The 18,169-nt window shown below is 39.6% G+C and overlaps 1 protein-coding gene across 6 annotated transcripts in view; it reads right to left on the reverse strand.

The window, feature by feature from the left end:
• Positions 1 to 3,154: 3,154 nt before the first annotated feature.
• Positions 3,155 to 18,169, reverse strand: part of MME (membrane metalloendopeptidase) — a 51,927-nt gene continuing 36,912 nt past the window's right edge. For all 6 annotated transcript variants that reach the window (XM_052804119.1, XM_052804123.1, XM_052804122.1 and 3 more), the window contains exons 18-23: positions 14,418 to 14,537; positions 13,582 to 13,715; positions 11,310 to 11,375; positions 7,822 to 7,917; positions 7,331 to 7,407; positions 3,155 to 4,571 (exon numbers count right to left, since the gene is read on the reverse strand). In XM_052804119.1, the coding sequence (XP_052660079.1) occupies positions 4,472 to 4,571; positions 7,331 to 7,407; positions 7,822 to 7,917; positions 11,310 to 11,375; positions 13,582 to 13,715; positions 14,418 to 14,537 (593 nt within the window). In that variant the 3' untranslated portion in view covers positions 3,155 to 4,471. The remainder of the gene's footprint in view (positions 4,572 to 7,330; positions 7,408 to 7,821; positions 7,918 to 11,309; positions 11,376 to 13,581; positions 13,716 to 14,417; positions 14,538 to 18,169) is intronic.

Below are 18,169 nucleotides of genomic sequence, written 5' to 3' on the forward strand. Positions count from 1 at the left end.
TCAAGATCAATTTAAATACCTGTCAGGTATTAACACATTTTTCTTTCTTTTAGGTATGGAATACTTTCCTCTTCCAGAAATTCCTTGCCTTCCGTTGAGGTAATACTGATTATTTTTTTTGCTCTTTTTTGCTTTCTGGTTTTGAACCTTAACAAACATGCACTGATGCATGCTTCATAGGGCACTAGTTAATTTTTTTTCTACATGTTTTCACAAATTCTTCCATCTCTCTGTTGTTCATGCCAACTTGATTCCAAGCGTTGTTTTCAGTAAAACAGAAAGACATTTTCTTAGGTGATGTAGCCAAAGCAGGTAAAATTTACAGAAAATGCAAACAGTTTAGCAACACAGTGTTTGTGATACCACGTTTACTGTTTTTGTAACTTTTGGCAGTAAATCTGGCAATTTACTGAATTTACAGGTGCCTCATGCCAAGCTCATGGGAATGCTAGAAAGGACCAGTGCATTTGCACACAACTTGAACTCCTACTGTGAAATCTTAGAGTGTCTAAATGTGGAGCTGAAGAAGCAGTAAAATATGAATGCTGCACTAAGTGACATGTCCTTCAGTCTTGTTTGTTGTTTTTGAGGCCTTTGGTAAATGTGTTCCATGGCATGTCTATAAATACTTCCCTGACATATTGACACTCTGTGAAAGAAAATCCTGGCTGGCACTAATTAGTTTGCAAGCTGTGATGAAAGGTATATTCTGATTGTCTCTGCTTGTTTGTTTAATGTCAGATATCTCACATCTGAATGGTTAGTGCTATGTTTCTTTTATGAAGACCTGAATTTCACTTTTGCATGAGTGAGGAAATCATAATTGCCACTGGTTAAAGTTTGGTTTCAAAGACATGTATTTTACATATTAGTTTTCTGTTAAATGCTAATACAGGGCTTCCCTGCACTTAGCTGACGTGCCGAGTGACTTTTGGAGAAGACTAAATTGATGAGAGGTGGTGAATGATGTGCCTAGCCCCAGGACTGGTATCAGAAGATATTAAGACCTGTACTGCAGATGATTTCTCTGTTTTCTCTGGTTCTGTGGAGTGCAGTAATTTCCTACGAGGGCTTATTTCAGTAGTCACAGCTATCCACACCATTCTGATTCAGCTGCTTCAGCCAGGAGTGAAGCCAACCCTTCATTTCTTTTCCCGCCTATTCCAAAGGGGGAATAAGGAATTGAGCAGCCTCATTTGCACCTACAGGCTTGAGCCTGTGGATAGTGTAGCCTGTCTGGAATCATAGAATAGTTTGGGTTGGTTGTGTGAAGGAAGGAAGGAAGGGGAGTGTCTCTTGGTGGGATGTTTTTGGAAGCGATATAGATGCATGGGCATATGTAAATCTGTCTTTTACAAACAGTTTGACTATTTAGGTTCCTACCTTGACCAGGTCCTTTTTCTTTAAACCCTTCTCACTCACACACATCAAATCATGGAGTGCTTGTAGGTTGTTTTCTAGATGTCCATTCACTCGATTTCATGATTTCATGTATGAAAGGAGATATTTCTGGCCCTTTGTGCAGTCAGCAATAACTAGTAAAACTTTGCCATTCTTCCGGTCATATGCCTTATGTTTGGTTTCATTTCACACCCTTCTTTCTAGGCTCCTAGCTCATTGTTACAGCTGGATTGTCTGTAACAAAATAGATGGGAAAGGGAAGCAGTGAAGAAATGGGGGTTTGGGGGAGAGAGTCTTATAATTCATGAATGTAAAAGCTGAGTTTGATGACATGTCTAAAGCCAGCTGTCAAATGTGTCTATGTTTTGTCTCCTTAAAAGAGTATCTGTTGCGGCTCTGGCCAGGGTGTTGCTAGATACTTTCCACAAAGGGTAGCTTTATTTCTTCCTGTGACGGTGAAAGAAATGACCATGTCCTTGGTAGTATATATGAATTCACCTTTCCTGCTCCATCAGGAGCTAGCGTCAATCAAGATGCAACTATTTTTACGTGTGTATAGGTTGCTTAGAAGTGAAAAAACCTTCAGTGTGTAGCATGCCTGCTGTTGAAAATCACAGGGAGGAATCTGTATCTCCAACACTAAATACGCTCTTTGAGTTTTTTGTCTGTCTAGCAGGCAAATGAACCACAAGGTCTATCAGAAAAGCTTGCTGGTACACTATTGAACGGGTATTACAACTGATCTACCTGTATTGACTTATTCATGGTTGGGTTTTTTTGCTATTCTATTCACTAATTATTAGTGATTCTCTATTTATTGATTGTGACACTTAATACTATTTATTCTGTATTTAGTGATCCACTGGTTTACTTACCTTCTGAATTTCTTTTCTCTCCTTGATGAGTGTTACCATGTCTAGCTGTAAAATGGGGATAATGGTACTTCCTGTTTCACAGTTTTATGGGCTTGAATTTGTAAAGGATTGAGTTTCATTTGGATGCATCAGGTTAACGATAAAGAGTATAAAAAGATCTCTGACAAATATGGAGAAAAGGGGCATACATGAAAAAAGGGACTCAGCAGAGAGGTAAAAACCCTGTTAACACAACTTTTGGGTTTTTCCTAGTGCTTGTCTCCAATTTCTACTGCTTTTCACTCTCTGCTTCCCTTTTGTGGTCAGGAGTGACTTACAGGCAGCAGTGACTAGACAAAGAATGGTGTGGGTACAAGGGCTCTGCAGGTCCGCTCTGCGCCCTGGACATCACGTGCCTTCAGGAGGGTCAGTGGGAACTTGCTTTGTGGCTGCCTTTGGCCACTTGATGTGTCGGGTGCACCACAAGCGAAGATCCTTCCATTGCTGCTTAGAAACTGCAGGTACAGCTACCGTACCTCCAGCAGCAGTGGAGCTGTCCTGGCTGCTACTGGACGCCTTCACTATTGCTCTTGCATTAAGCATGACTCCTCCAGCTGGGAATTCACAAAAAAGAATTCTATGTTCTGCTCTCTTTATCATACTGTTGGGGAAAAGTCCGGGAAGACAAAGTTTCTGCAGGCAATTTTGGTGTGATTTCCTTAGATACTAAATAACCTATTGACATCTGCTTTTAAATTAGAACAAAATTATTTGAATTCTCCTTTTGTCAGTTGCTACAGATGTTGAGGTGTGGGGCTCAGGGGCAAGTATCGAAATTTATTTGCAGAGATTTTGTTTCTTTTGTACTTTTGTATTTCCTATAAAGAACACACATTGCATTTGGCTCACAATTTCAGTTTATTATCAAAATGTTTTTATCAGATGACAAACTCGGAAAGCTAAAAGGAACATAGGTTTTTAAATATACCTATTGTAGCAGTCATCTGAGGTATCTGGTACTTATTTTTGGAAATCTGTTTGCTTTGATATACAAAGCAGTAAGTTCCTTTGCAATCTGCATGAGGATGTTTAATACATATCATTGCAGATTTAAAGCCTTTACCTTCTTACTTAAAGCTCCTTCTGATTCTTGCAATCAGCTGTGCAGCTTTAGTGATGTGAGGACTGACATCGATCAGAACATGTACGAATTATGTGCAGGATCAGACCCTAAACGCTGAGAAAGTCAGCCTGAAAACTTGAATATTGGTATACTCCATTGGAGAACTCAGTTTTGTAGACTTTATCTTATTGCCTGATACCATGCTTTGCTCAAATTTCCCAGTTCTATGCAGCCACTGATAAAATATATTACAATACTTCAAGTCAAAAGTGTAGCTCAGATTTAAATATAAAAACTATGATTTATACATTACTAGAAACTTTAAAAAAGACCAACTTTAGAGAAAGCAAGAAAAAGCTTAGAAAACTGTGAAAGGGTCTTTGATCACAATCTTACAGATTATATGTTCAAAAATTAATAAATTACCTACAATTTCAGTTTGGCTGGAAAGCAGTAAATAAACTATTGTAAATAGTGACTTCAGATAATACACACTGGAATAATTAGTGAGAAGTTACTTAAGTACAGCAGGTCTTTGGACTCCTCTTGTATAAATGGTTTCAAGTAAAAATGAAAACATTTGGTAGAACTGATTTATCATAACAGCAGAGGATACAAAGTCTGACACTTAGGATAAAAACTGTTGTCTCATTATCATGTTATGATGTCTAAAACTGTGTGTTACTTAGTATTTCCTTCCTCTGCTTGATCAGAAATACACATTCACTGACCAGTAGGAGTTAATGTGTTATACTTTGACATTTTAAAATAAATCCAAAAAGCCATTGGCCAGTGGGGAACAGGATTAACTGCAAGTGAAATGTTACTGTACGCTGTCAAGTGATGTAGATTCTACAGGGTTCAGTGATCGGAAAAGCAGCCAATCAGCTAGAGCAGCTAATTGCTGCATTGGCATTAGTCCTTCATTTGACATTTTGATGTGTGATTTTTTTTGTTTTTGCCTGTTTACTAAGAATTACAGTGACTACTCTAGCATATTCACCTCAGTATTCTGCCCTCCTCCCCTTCTCAAAATTAGTTCAAAATTTCTTTTTTTCTGGAAAGCTTCTCAAGATGCAAGGTTTACAGTTCGTCACCAAACTCGGCACTTTTTAGCAGGATCCATGTAGTTTGCCTTGGTGCATGAAAAGGCTTCAGAAAACTCTGGAGAGTTTTGCAGTGATCCTATGACCCTTTAAAACAAAAAACCAACATCTTGTCATTGTTGCTTGCCTTTGTTTAAAACAAACAAGACAACCCACATTTTCTAACTTCTTTTTTTGCATCACCTCAAAATACTGTGGGAAATGCCGTATTTCTGAACTCTGACTATTGCTTCCATTTCAACTCAAGGAGTGGCTGGATTTTCTCTTTTCAGTTTGTACAGTCCCTATTGCAACCCCTCAAAATACAGGATCTGTCCCTTTGTTACTGGCTCTCACAAAACTTCCATTTATTTCACTAGGAACAGGTTTATTGCTTGTCGTTAGTTTTCACTGAGAATTTTTTCAACTACATTTTGCTGACAAGTTTCTTGGTAAAGGGAAAAGAAGACCCTGAGGTAGAGGACTGCGGTGTAACTTTTCAGTGAACGTTCATTTGCATTTTTACACATTTTTTACATTTAGTGATCTAGGAGCGCTTCATTGCTCTTAAGGACTGGAACTGCTAAAAAAGGATTTTGCCAGAAACAGAGCAAAAAGTATTTTGGGTGTAATAACTCTATTTACATTTGTTATTAACAAACAGCTAGAACAACAGTGGGCTAAGAATCCTGCTTCATTTACTAAAATCCCCAGAACTACAGAGATTCGGTACATAAGCAGGCCTTGACCTGTATCTGTTACTGTACTTGCTGTGTTTTAATTTTGCATGTTAACACTCAGATACAGATTCTCTGTCGCCTGCCTGTGACAATTACCTGATCTATGGCATCTTTCTGTTAACGTCTTATTTTTCTAGTGGACAAAAGATTCTACCTGTCCAGTACTCAAAGTTGTTAGCCCATAAACTAAAATTGGGCTATGCAATTAACAATTTTTATGAAGAGCTGCCTGTCCTACCTGTAAGGAGAAATAGCCTGCAATCAGTATAGTAGGTATTAAACAAACAACAACCCCTGCCCCCAATTAAAAAAAAAAAAAAAAAAAGAAAAAAAAGGCACATTGGGAGCCATTGTGACATTTTAATAGTATGTCTTTAGGCAGTAATTTGTGGGTATGTCTTGCGTACTGAAATGCTTTCTATTTTAGAGCTCTTAGGGGGCCTCATCCTGAAAATTACTTCAGATTCTAAAAATGTTAGTATGGTTTCTCATTAATATTTGTGTAATTTCATATAAAGTTTATAGCCTTTCCTACTGATGTAAAAACAGCACAATACGTGATGTAATATATCCAAGATACACACAATTACACAGAGATGCTGAACTAGTGAACTTCAAAGGACTCATGACTCATACAAATTAGATATGCAAAACAGTTCTGAAGAACTGCTGCAGAGCCTCATTAGCATTGTGACCAAATTCAGCTGATGGTAGGACTTGATGCATAAACTGCCTCTGGGAGAGATCTGCAGAAAGTACAAAAACCACCCACAGTGAAATGCCAGTCAAGTAGCAACTGAAGGAACAGTCACTGCTTTCACTAAATATTTGAGTATGTGGGATAAACAAAACAATTCTTTGGTGAAAAGCCGTTGAAAGAAAGATACTGGAATTAATGTTCTGAATTGTATCAGGAGGTAAATCAGCTATTGTGTCTGTGAATCCTGGAGATGACACAGCCTTTCAAAGCTAACAGAGATGTTGCGATGTCTACATTACTACTTGATCTCATGGCATTTGACCAAACAGATTTATCAGAGCAACAACATGGTTACACTACTGATGAATAGGTTGCTCTGACTTAAAAAGATCCTAGTCTGGCCCAAAGACTTCCACCTTGAACAGCCAAGTTTCCTGCATGACTACTGAATTCAAGCCCACCTATTCTTGGGAAGGCTGACTGAGTACACAAGGCAAAAAATACGAATTTGCTTGTTGCACCACAGCACACAAGTTTGTTACTGACTGAGGGGCAGTAATCTTCCACCTAGAACTCACTTCTGTTACTCTTGCATCAGAGAACAAACAGTGACCTTGTAGAACACCTGGGGCACAGCGGAGCCCCAGTTCTGTGCCGCAGGCGTTACGACTAATGCTGTTAACATAACAGCGAAGACGGGCCAATCCGCTCTGTTGGAACAGAACAACATCCTTCTAGCTCTAAATGGCAAAGGCGTTCCTCATTTTAATGATGGCAAAGGCTATCGACAGAAGGTCATTTCTCTCTCATGTCAGTATAACCATTTAAAAGAAGATGAATTCTTCTCCGTGCTTTGAAGAGTAAAATCCTTGCACTCCACAGATTAACTGGAGATTTTACCTGTGACTTTAGCGGAGGATCGAAGTCCATCAATAGCCTTTAGTCTTTAGGAGAACCCTATCAGGAGCTACTGTGGGAGCCAGGGGACTTCCAGAAGAGCACTGGATTCCAGACACAGTCACTGGGACTCTGCTGTAACAATTGTGCACATTTGGTAACAGCCAGGCGATGGTGTTTGTGTTCTGTGATGAGGACTGTTCAAAGCTTCTCAATAGTGTGGACAGAATTAAGTTGTATCATCTCAAGGGTGAGGACAACTCTCCCACAGCCTTGTTCTGCCTGTGGAGCTTCCTGGGAAGGACTGTGCCTGTTTCTGTCAGCACAGAGCTATGCTAGGGCTGGGAGGTCTGGAGGGACAGTCTGTCTTTCTCTTAGCCATCTTCAGTGTGCTATGCCTATATATATATGTATGCCTAAATCTACCCTGGTAAGTGCAACCTAGCCTTTCGTGTAGAGTTCTTTAAATTCTATAGCTAAAAGCTGTGTTGCACCTAGGAACTGCACTGAAGATTATTACACATGCTGACCTGAATTTGCCTGGGCTGTGCACGTCAGTTTTGATGGAGTTCACAGCATATTCTGGTCTGTATGTTCCACACCATACCTACACACGTAACAAAGAAAAGCATTTGTGAGCCATAAGATTGTCCAGGAAGAGACCTGCTGTCATTTCACTATGAAATACTTAATGTCATGAGAATAAATTTCACATTAGAACATAGAGAAAAAAAAAGTATATTTAAAAAAAAAAAAAAAGTATGCTGTTGTCCTCAGACAAAGGCACTTGGACACAAGAAACTGTCCACAAGACTTAACTTGTGGCTGAATTCATTTATTTAGGGAAGATAAAAATTACCTAAGACAACCTTATTTTCCTACTTTGTAGTGAACCCTGCTCAGCTTAGCAACTCTGCCAGCTCTTAGTAAAACTGTGACAATCAGCCTACACTTTCTGACTTACTGTTAAACTGTAAATTTAACTGATTTTCAAAGCCTTCAGTCAAGCAGTATAGAATACCTGTGCAAAGTTCAGAAAAAACAGCTGTTTATGGTTCATTTCAAGACCAGGAAGAAGTTTTTCTTTTCCATGCTTTTTCACAAAGTTTTCATAGGCCTGTAGAATGAATTGAGTAGAAATGTTACAACTTCCCTGCCCAGACAGTCAAAATGAAATGATGACAAGGAGGAACATGGATTCTTTGACATAATTAATCATGGACTACCTTGGACACCCATCTTACCACATGCCACCTTTAAGCAGAAGATGGCAGGGCCCTTCCTTAGTACTGTGATACCAGTGGCCTGAATCAAGACAGTTCTCTCATTGAATGGGCCTTACAGTAGTGTTTTACACCAGGTTTAGTGAAGCTGCCTGAATTATATTGGAATAAATGGTATGAGAAACAGGCTTAAAGAAGGCAATTTATTGTAGCAAAAAGAAGTCAAAGCTAATGGAGCAATTTCAGTAAGATGGGTACACCCAGATAACAAGATTTTTGTGTAACTACGCGTCTTTTTACAGGGGAAGAAATCAAGAATGCAAAGGAGGACATATTCTGAAGTACAGCAGCTACAGAGAGTTAGTACTATTCTTCAGCAAGCTTTATAATAAATGAATGTATTAAATGTCATTGGACTGTTACATATTTACCTGCCAAGTCTTTTCACAGAGTTAATTAATGACTGCATAAAGCGAGGTGGTTCTGTGTTAAAAAAGTAGAATATGTTCTGTAATGGAAATGACTGTGAGATTCTCTGACACCAACTGAGGGGTAGGTCTAGGGAGGCATCAGCAAGCTCTGTGCTAAAAGCAGCCTCCAAATTGTTGGGGTTCACAGCTGTCTGTATAAAGATTCACCTGCAGCAGCTCTGTCTCCTGCAGGTTCTGTGGGTCAGGCATTACTGTCAGTTATCCTCAATATGTACCTTGCATAGTAAAGATCCACATGGAAAAGCATGCTGCTGTGCTGCTTTATAAGGCACAGTCCCAAAATGAGCATACCTGAGGTGTCTTACATGATTTGGGGATTCCCTGTGCGTGGATCCCTGGCTAAGTGACTCTGCTGGGCAACCCAGCCTGCCTCTGCTCAAGGAGGCACAAATGATCTCCAAGACAATCAAGATTCATTCTTCCCCCATTTGTTCATCTTTCCCTCTTCCACTGCTTCTTTCCATTAGACTTAAGAGATGTGGGGTAAAAAGCTTCAGCTGTGGCAAAAAAATAATTCTTCTCCGATTCTACAGAACACATCTATTTGCTGTCCTGTTTACAGTTTGGTTTTCTCTCAAATGTTTGTCACATAAGCATACTACATATTTTTTTGCCAGCTATTGGGTTAGAGTCTAAATACCACACTTATGGTAAGATATGCTTTCCCTGTATACAATGCAGAGTTCCAGGATCCAATCTTACTAGCACAAAACTGATTCTGCAGGGAGAAGACATTAATTTATCAATTATCTAATGTTGCATTATGAAAAGTAGATTTTTCTTTTTTTTAAGTGAATTGCAGCAGACTTTAAAACCTTTCCATAGTAAGAACAGCCGCTTTCATGTTTCTTATGAAGACCATGTGTCAAACGATGTGTTGTTAGTATATCATTACTGATAGAAAGATGCTGGCAAACTGGAGAAATGTTCTGACTGAAGTCAGTGCCAAGTTACCGCACGAGTAAAGCCAATCAACTGCACAAGTGCAAGCTGAGGTATGAGCGGTTAACAGGTCTACTGAAAAGGCTCTGGAAGTTTTAGTGGATAACAAGTTGAACAAGAGCCAACAGTGCCACAGTACTGCAAAAAAGGCAAGTGTCATACTGGGATGCATAAACAGGAGTGTCTTATATAAGACACATGAAGTAATCCTTCTACTCTACTTGGCACTGGCCAGGTCTCAGCTGGAGCACTCTGTCCAGTTTTGGGCACTACACTTCAAGAAAGATGTGGACCAACTGGAGAGAGTCCAGAAGAAAGCAGCAAGAATGAGCAGAGGTCTAGCAAACATGACCTATGAGGAAAGATTGAAAGAATTGGGTTTGTTTAGTCTAAAGAAGGGAAGTCTGGGCCTTCAAGTATGTAACAGTCTTCAAATACGCAAAAGGTCACAGAAAAGAAAGGAGCAGATTGTTCTGTGTTTCCACTGTTGAAAGCAAAGACATGATGGCACTTGAACGGCAGCAAGGAGGTAGTGGAAATTCTCTTACGGTATGTTTGAATGATACAGAAATGGTTGATTCTACCTGCTAGGAGGTGGGGGCGGGGTGGACTAGATGAACTCTCAAGATTCCTTTTGGACTTTTTTTACTATTTATATGATGTCATAATAATTATAAATATCCAATTCTTTTTTTGTAATACTTCTGACCTTCTAATTTTTCTCTGGCTACTCCCATTCCTTTCAGAAAGAGTATCCTCTTTCATGGGTTTGTACTGTTTTTTTAAAATGCACAAATGATCCAGTAATTGAAGATCAGACTAATCTAATAAGCCAGACTGACACCTCTTTTAGGCTTCCAAATCATTCTTTATACTCTCATTAATAATTGCATTTGCCCTCAAACCTGTGTATTTCTAGTGAAGTGTTGCTGATGGCTTTCTTTGCAGAAGCTATGATGATAACTTTGAGATGTATGAGTTGGCCCATGCACCCCAGTGGGCACTTTGTTGAGGAATGACAGCACTGTCAAGTGTTGAATGTTTTGCCACGGAACAAGGTGTTCAGGGAAGGAGAGGGAGGGTCACGTTATTAAGGCCTGCCACCATCAGATTTGCAGGTAACAAGAGAAGTTCAGAGAAGCTGACTTGCTTCTCACCTTGCAACCTGCATTCACAAAGAGAAAACCTCTGCTGCTTTTACTTTCAGTCTCAAAGTTGGCCCATCTAAGGAGTTACATACCTATTTCAGGAAGAGAATGAAAGGAAAGCCAAAAAGCATACAAGCTTCGATGGAAGGCTTAGCGCAACGAGTCCAGATGTCACTGACATCTCTGGATACTTGTACAGGGGACCCAAGTCACTTGTACAAGACGGTATTTTGAACAGTTTTTTTAACAGTGAATAGTGTTCCATATAGGCAGAGACTGTTTATGGGTAGAGCTTAGAAGTCATTCTGTCCCTCCTTCCTGGCACAAAAAAGCTGGTGAAGACAGAGGCAGACAGCTGCTTGGTATCATCAGTTTAGTTAGGTGATGGTCCAAGTGTGATTCATTAAATGTTTTCATTCTACAAATTCCCTATTCACAATAGGAAAAAATAATAAAAAAAAAAATAGAGGGAAAGAAGTCAGCTGAAAAAGAGTGCACTAGGAACAGATAATATATATCAGGAAATAATTAACAGGATGATAGAAATACAACAGCTAGTCAATAGTTTTAAACCATGCCTTGATGACGCAGTAGGTATGGTCCTGTCCCTAACACAAAAATAATGTTTCTTCTTCAAAGGCTCTGAAACTAATTTTCTTAATCTATGATGGTTTCAGCTAAAATAGAAAAATGGATACTTGTTACCTTATATGCTTGTCTAACACCCCCATTATCAGCAATGTTTTCTCCTAGTGTGTTGATTCCACTCAGCTGTAAAATAGAAAGGAAAAGTATAGTTTTTTGAAATGAAGGGCTTATCCAGGATCTCTAATGTCAAACTTTGTGCATTTTTTCACTTTTTAAAGGTGAGAATTTCCTTAAAATATGAAGTTTTAGCAAAAGATTATGTTACCGTCTCTGAAAAGTCTTTGCCTCCCTTGTCTCAAAATCCATACAAATACTATTGTTTTCCCTAATTCTCCTCCTTCCCTTACAGACAGCTTTCTAGGCTCTCATATCTCTTTCACCCAGATTTTCTGATGCTTAGTCACTGTTCATTCTCCCTATTTCCTCCATGTCTTTAACTCTCAGCTTCTTACTACAGTTCCAGTTAGAGGAAGCGGGCAGAATCTGTCCATATAGTTTACAAAACAAGTTAAAATCCAAACTCCAAATAGTGGAAATTATCAGTTAACAGACATCAGCAAATCTGCTAGAAAGTAAGTATTTTCCTGTATATTGGGCAAGTTAGGTAGCTCTTTGGTAGCAAGATACATAGAAGGTATCTATTTAGCTGGTATAGTATTTGTAAGTTAGTCAAGTATCACTAAAGATGATGAAGCTTTGGTAATGGCGAATCTGTAATTTTATTAAAAAAAAATAATTGTATTTTCAATCTTTAGCCCAAGATATTGGGCTATGATATTCAAAGCTGCAAAATGTAGAATCATCATTAGATTGAATTTAATGTGTGAAAAAATGGCAGAAAAATGTTGAAATATTCTTCTCTATTTCTAGTGGCCTCTCTGTGAGTCCCAACAGTTTAACACACAGATTAGGAAAACCTCAGGGCTGGAAGTTTTATCTTTTCCCTATTCTGTATGATGGAATACATTGTCAGCCTCTAAAAAAACCAAACAGTAGTAGTCAGAGAAATAGCTTCTTGTAAGTGTCTTCTCAGTCGCCACTTAACTGTAGGAGGACCCATCCAAGAGAAATTTTGCTCCTTACAGAAAAACAGGTAGCGGCACAGTTCAAAGCCGCACGTGGTTATCCAGTGAAGTCCAAAATAAACAAGGTGGATGCTAAAAGTGGTCTTCCACAATGCAACGCAACTGAGTGCTCCTGTAGTAAACTGCTTTCCTTTCCTTACTGGGCAGCAATGATCTAGGGGCTGACACTCGTCATGTCACTTGTGTGGAAGATGCAGGAGTGTGAGCTAAACGCTGCACTGGTGCAGTACGTACCTTGGCTGACAGAATGATGGCAGCTCAGCTAGTAACTGTGGTTGAAGTCTGCCATCGGTAGCTTTGAAGTATGTGCACTGACAGCCTGGGACAGTAAAATCCCTGTGGCAGCAAGGTGGGAGCACTGTGAAGATGATTAAACTGTCTCTAGATGATTAAAGCTGGGTTGTGTGCTGGAGACAATGCAGGTGCATTAGCAGAGCATTTGGTCACCCCTGAAATGACATGCTATGAAGTGCTGTGTTATGTATACAGGGCGCTCTCCTTCCAGTGGCAGTTTTGCAGCTTCCATTTTAATAGGAAGAGGACTGGTCTCCTGTTCAGTATGAGTAATTACAGTATCAGTGTCACCTGTTTCTGTGAGTTAATGGAATATTGGTCTTGTTGGGACACAGAACAGACCTGATCCTGCTAACTGTTCTCATGAAATTAGGGCTTCCAGACACAGACACTACACTGAATGCTATAAATGCAGTCACATTTAGATTGCCTGCCTCTCCTAAATCTATCATCTTTTCCTCTCCTATTGTACCCTGATTCTTCTCAGACCTTTTAGCTCTGTAGTCCAGCTTTTTCTCTGGGGGAAAGAGCAAGAAACTTCTGAGTGAAGGAAAGCAGCAGGTAAGATTTGTTTTGATGGGGATATATATTATTTGCACATCAAGCTTTGGGGAAATGAGGTTCAAACTTTCAAATTTTTTTTTCTGTTCCTTCATGGAATTCAAAAAGAGTCTTTGACGGCCGAGAGGCTTCTAAGGCAAAGGCTTCTAGGACTGCCACTCATTCAGAACGTAAATCCTGCCTCTTTCAGAACAGTCAGTGTATGTGTGGAGTTTTTACCACTATCTTTAATTTTAAGAATTTGTGTGTGTGTGTGTGTGTAGGGGTGACAGTTTTGGCCATAAGCCAAGAGAGCATTCATATAAATAACAGTTTGCACATTTAGGACATAAGATTTTGTGCTTCCTCATTAAAAATAACATTGGTTAGTTACAAATAAATATACATACATGCTGTCCACCTGCTAGGTCCCATGAAAAGTTTCCGTACTGGTACACCATACACTGGGATAGCTCCTTAAAATTGCGTGCTGATTCTTCAGTCCACCAGTCTACAAGGTCTCCATCCTCATTAAAATTTCTGCCTGTAATAATATGCTAACAGAATTATGTATACAGGAAAAGAGGTTTTTGATGCAGTAAGAAGGGTAGCAAGTGAGCATAGTCACTGATGCAAAAAAATTGCTGTAATGAGGCAGTCATACAGATGATGCTTTTTTTTTTTTTTTTTGCCTAAGAGGGCTGTATTTCAGCAGAGGAAAAAAACAAATAAATTCATACTGAATCAGAAGATGGGATTAAGGCTCTCCTAGGAAGCCTGGTATGGTTCTGACCTGTGACTCAATGCTGGATTGATCAGAGTGTGGGTCTAGAAATGAATGATGTGGCTGGGCAGCAGGTCTGAGAGGTAGGCCCTTGAGTTCACACCTATGCCAGCCTAGTGACACACCCTGTTTACACTTATGTGTAGTTTATGATGGTTTTTGATGTAGCCTTTGGGAAAAGCAAGCGACCAGCAACTATATTAAAAGCCCTTGTGTGCCGCAGGCCCACATCCTGGGCTGTTGCTGCAGCCTAGCAGCTACACGGGAGGGTCTGTGGTATTCTTTGAATCGCACTTTTGGGAATCATGGGGAACAATACTATAAAGCCTCAGAAATCCAGATTTGGTCTTATATATGGAAACTTTACCTTCATTTTATCTGCCCTCTGGAATGATTAAGCACTAAAGCATGTAAAACATTCTGTGCGTTGTAAGTTCTGTAACTAGAAACTCAGTGCCTTACCATTGTCATCAAAACCATGTGTGATTTCATGACCGATGACCATGCCTATGCCACCATAATTCAGAGATTTGGGCTGGGATGCACTGAAGAAAGGGGGCTGCAAAATGCCAGCAGGGAAAACTGCAAAAAAACCCACAACACAATTAAGGCCTTACCTCATTATCCTATGCGCGCAGTGTGAAGAGACCATTTTTATAGGCTTGAACCAAAGTCATGCTGTTTCCTCATTTACCAGCAACAATTAAGTGAGTTGACACATGGTAATTGCTGTAGGATAGTAGGAACAGACCAGCAGGACAACTCCCCTCTTCAGACACTTGCAAAATCATGATCAGCTTTTACTTTGTCTTTGGTACTATTTTAGTTTGCAAAAAAGCAGTTTACTTTTCCAATTTACAGCGTTTAGCATTCTCAGACTCCTGTATCATTATTAAATAAACCTCACAACATCATGAGAAGTGGGAGGGTGTTCCCCTAGAAGAATAAATTATTTGATCATTGTCCCCACCACAAATCAATCTCAGAGAGAGGAATTTATTCTTCCACTGAAAATACCAGTAATTCCCACTATAGAATCAATAAAAATAGGTCAAGCTGGCAATGAAAGAACTGGAACAAAGCCGTTCTTTTCACACACTTCTGTGCCCATTTTTCTAGGCTTTTAAGAAACAAATTAGTAAAAAAATCATGTTGCACTTGTGACCTTTTTATACGTGAAGAATTAAAAAAAATTCTATAAAATATTCAGTTACACTTTATATCCCATGCAGGCCTTTTCCCTATACTTCAGCCTGTTGCAGCAATACAAAGTATTAACTCTCACTGTGAATGAGACGTATGTAACTCTACAAAACTTGAACAAAAAAGAGGAATTGAATGACAGTTTTCACACACCAAAAGAACGAAAACAGATACTTCTTGCATTTCAGCATAAATCCAGTACAGTTCTAGCAGTTTCTTTCAAGAGGAGAAAGAACCGTGGGAGAATAGAAAAATAATAAACAGGTTAGGAAAAAACCTGTTTCTGCTGTCCTGGGCAAACTGCTGCCTACTGTCACAGTAATTCTATTACCTTGTTAGTTCGACATCGAACTAAATATCTAAATGTTTTGATGTTGTTGTCAGAAAGTATTGATAGTAAAGACAAGAGCGTAAAGCTATACTGTGTGATGGGCTATTCTGATGACTGGCAAAACAGGGTGGTTATCTGGAGCATATAGCATCAACGCACTATTCTTTTTGGAGAGTACTGCTAGCAAGATGTTTACTCAGAATGATACGCATCAGTCCTGGTGGCCTGGAATATTACAACTGTAACTCCCTTGGAGCTCAACCTGTCTTTTACTTGAAATCATAGGACCATCTTCCCCCTCCCGAGGCAGACAGTTCCCCAGGACTTTCAGTTCAGTTGTTAATTAACACCCTGTCACCTCATCCGCTTTTAGAGTAAAATGTCAGAATTCACGGATTTTATTTTTAACTCCACCCTTCTGAAAACAACTTATTCCATGACTTCTGTTACATACCACAGGTCTGAAGTGGACAGGCATTCCTCCCACAGTGGGATACATTTCAAGTAGAGATTTAAAGAAGAGAGAAGTGCAACACCTTTGGGACCTAACGGGCAGATTGTACTTCTCAGCTTTGTGAATATCCAAGGCAGAAAAAGGCCTAATTTCCCTCAGAATCTGTGCAGCCCTGGACAAAAGAAAACATGCTGCTTTTCTTCTTGAATGTGTTTGAGAACAGTAATGCCTTTACCAGGACTGTGTTGCACAGTATCCCCCCAACAGCCAGAAACATGGGTCAGTTCAATCCTGCATACCTGCCTGTGGGTCAGAGGTAGCTGGTACCTAAAGGAACATATGGTGGGCTACCTTACTAGCAGCAGCTCAGCTGATTTTTTTGAGGTTGAGTGGCTTCCTTATGATCAGCGCTGCTGATGGCACAGTAAAGATCAGACCACATTAAAATGTAATCATAAGAGCTCTAAATTTCCTACACATCATGCACAGAACTCCTCTTTAGAGGGATTTTTTTTTTTTTAAAGCATAATACTAAGCTAATTCAGACATCACTCTAAAGATCAGACTGCTTTAATTATCCTGTGGCATGCCATAGCTAAAGGATGAGGTAAGACTTTGTGGCTCATATTAACTGCCAGTCACCAGTTTCAGTCTTCCAAATCATGATTCCTTTTCTATGAATTACTGAACAAAACTATTTTACACAAAGCCTTCTGAGCAGATTTTTGTGCTAAATGTTACTAATGAGCTAAATGCTTACTTAGCTTTGCCACCTGCCAAACTGATTGCACTGTCTTGCCATCCTTAACCAAGCAGTGCTGGTCAGTTAAGTCAACACAGTTTTGTCTCTATGAAGTCTATCTTGGATTTCACAATGCTTATTTCATGTCTTCTCTATAGTACCCACTGCAAAGTCAGAACAGGTTGGGTTAACTGGAAAAGTTCTTGAACCTTGGCAAATATCACCAAAGTTTTGACTAGGACATGAAACCTAAAAATAGGTTAGTATTGTAGCTGCTGAATTCCTCCACAAACAGCACCATTTGTAGTGTGCTGTATTCTCTTTGTTTATGACTGCACCAATACAAGGAGTTTTCTCCATGCCTCCTCATTCTTGCCTGCATGCTGTTGAGGCTTACAATGCTGCAGTCCCACTGTGCCCAAAATAGTACTCTCTGTGCCTTTGAAGGTGCAAGCTATTGCAAAGACAGAGGTGACTAATGGGAGAAATCAGGATCATATTTGCAGAAGTCTGCTTAACAGATCATCTGACTGAGTAAAATCTGAAAATCTAGGACTGCAGGACTTTTTATCTTCAACTCTTCAGTGGGGACAGAAATAATTAAAAAGGAAAAATCCTTTTGGAAAGCTTGGCTTAGTTTATTTATTTCTTCCATTATAAACCTGATGCTACGTGTACACTCATGCAACAGTGACCATATGCTCCAGAAGCACTGACCCCATGAGTTCCTGCTCCCATGCAGCATGGGACAAGTTTGCTTAGCACAGCTTATGTGAAGCTGATCACTGCAGTCTGTCTTCTGAGCACTGGATCTTACAGCTGTATGGGAAAGTGCTGGAAATGAGGAAATAGAAACTGAGAACAAGCTGGTTTCTGCACTAATATTTCAGCATTATTTCATCATCAAATGCAGAACTTTTGTTGCCTTGATAATACGACATTTGTTTTAGACTGGTCTCACTCTCTGTAATCACCCTTATGGAAAGCAAGTGTACCTCTTAATGAGAACAAGCATGGGGCTTTGTGATTCTGGCCTATCATGTGAAATGTTACGGGATTCTGAGCAGTCCAGTCAATGAACTGGTGTGTTCATTAACCAGCAGGATGAAATTCAACATCCTTCCCAAAGCCACACTAAATAAGCTTGTACAAAGGGACTGTGAAGGGGGTATAAGGAATGGAAGCCATGTGCACGCTGTGGGAGAAAGATCCGCAACTTTCTTTTAGTCAATGTTTCCTTCAGGTAGAAGTGGTACTGTACTCACTGTTCATCCCTTAAAAAAAAAAAGGCTGGGGCCACCAAATTTACTGGGTCATTAAACTTCTAGCCACTCCACACTGTTATTGTTTTCATGGCTGAATCCCAAGCCTTTGTCCTTGTTCTGTACAAAGGCAATTCAAAACATGAGGGAATGAAAACACTATGAATGAAACCTCCAGTTTTGCTGCACTGAGGCCCTTCTGCAACGCCCAGAATATTAACT

This window comes from Harpia harpyja, chromosome 12 (assembly GCF_026419915.1).
Source record: "Harpia harpyja isolate bHarHar1 chromosome 12, bHarHar1 primary haplotype, whole genome shotgun sequence".
NCBI classification, from domain to species: domain Eukaryota; kingdom Metazoa; phylum Chordata; class Aves; order Accipitriformes; family Accipitridae; genus Harpia; species Harpia harpyja.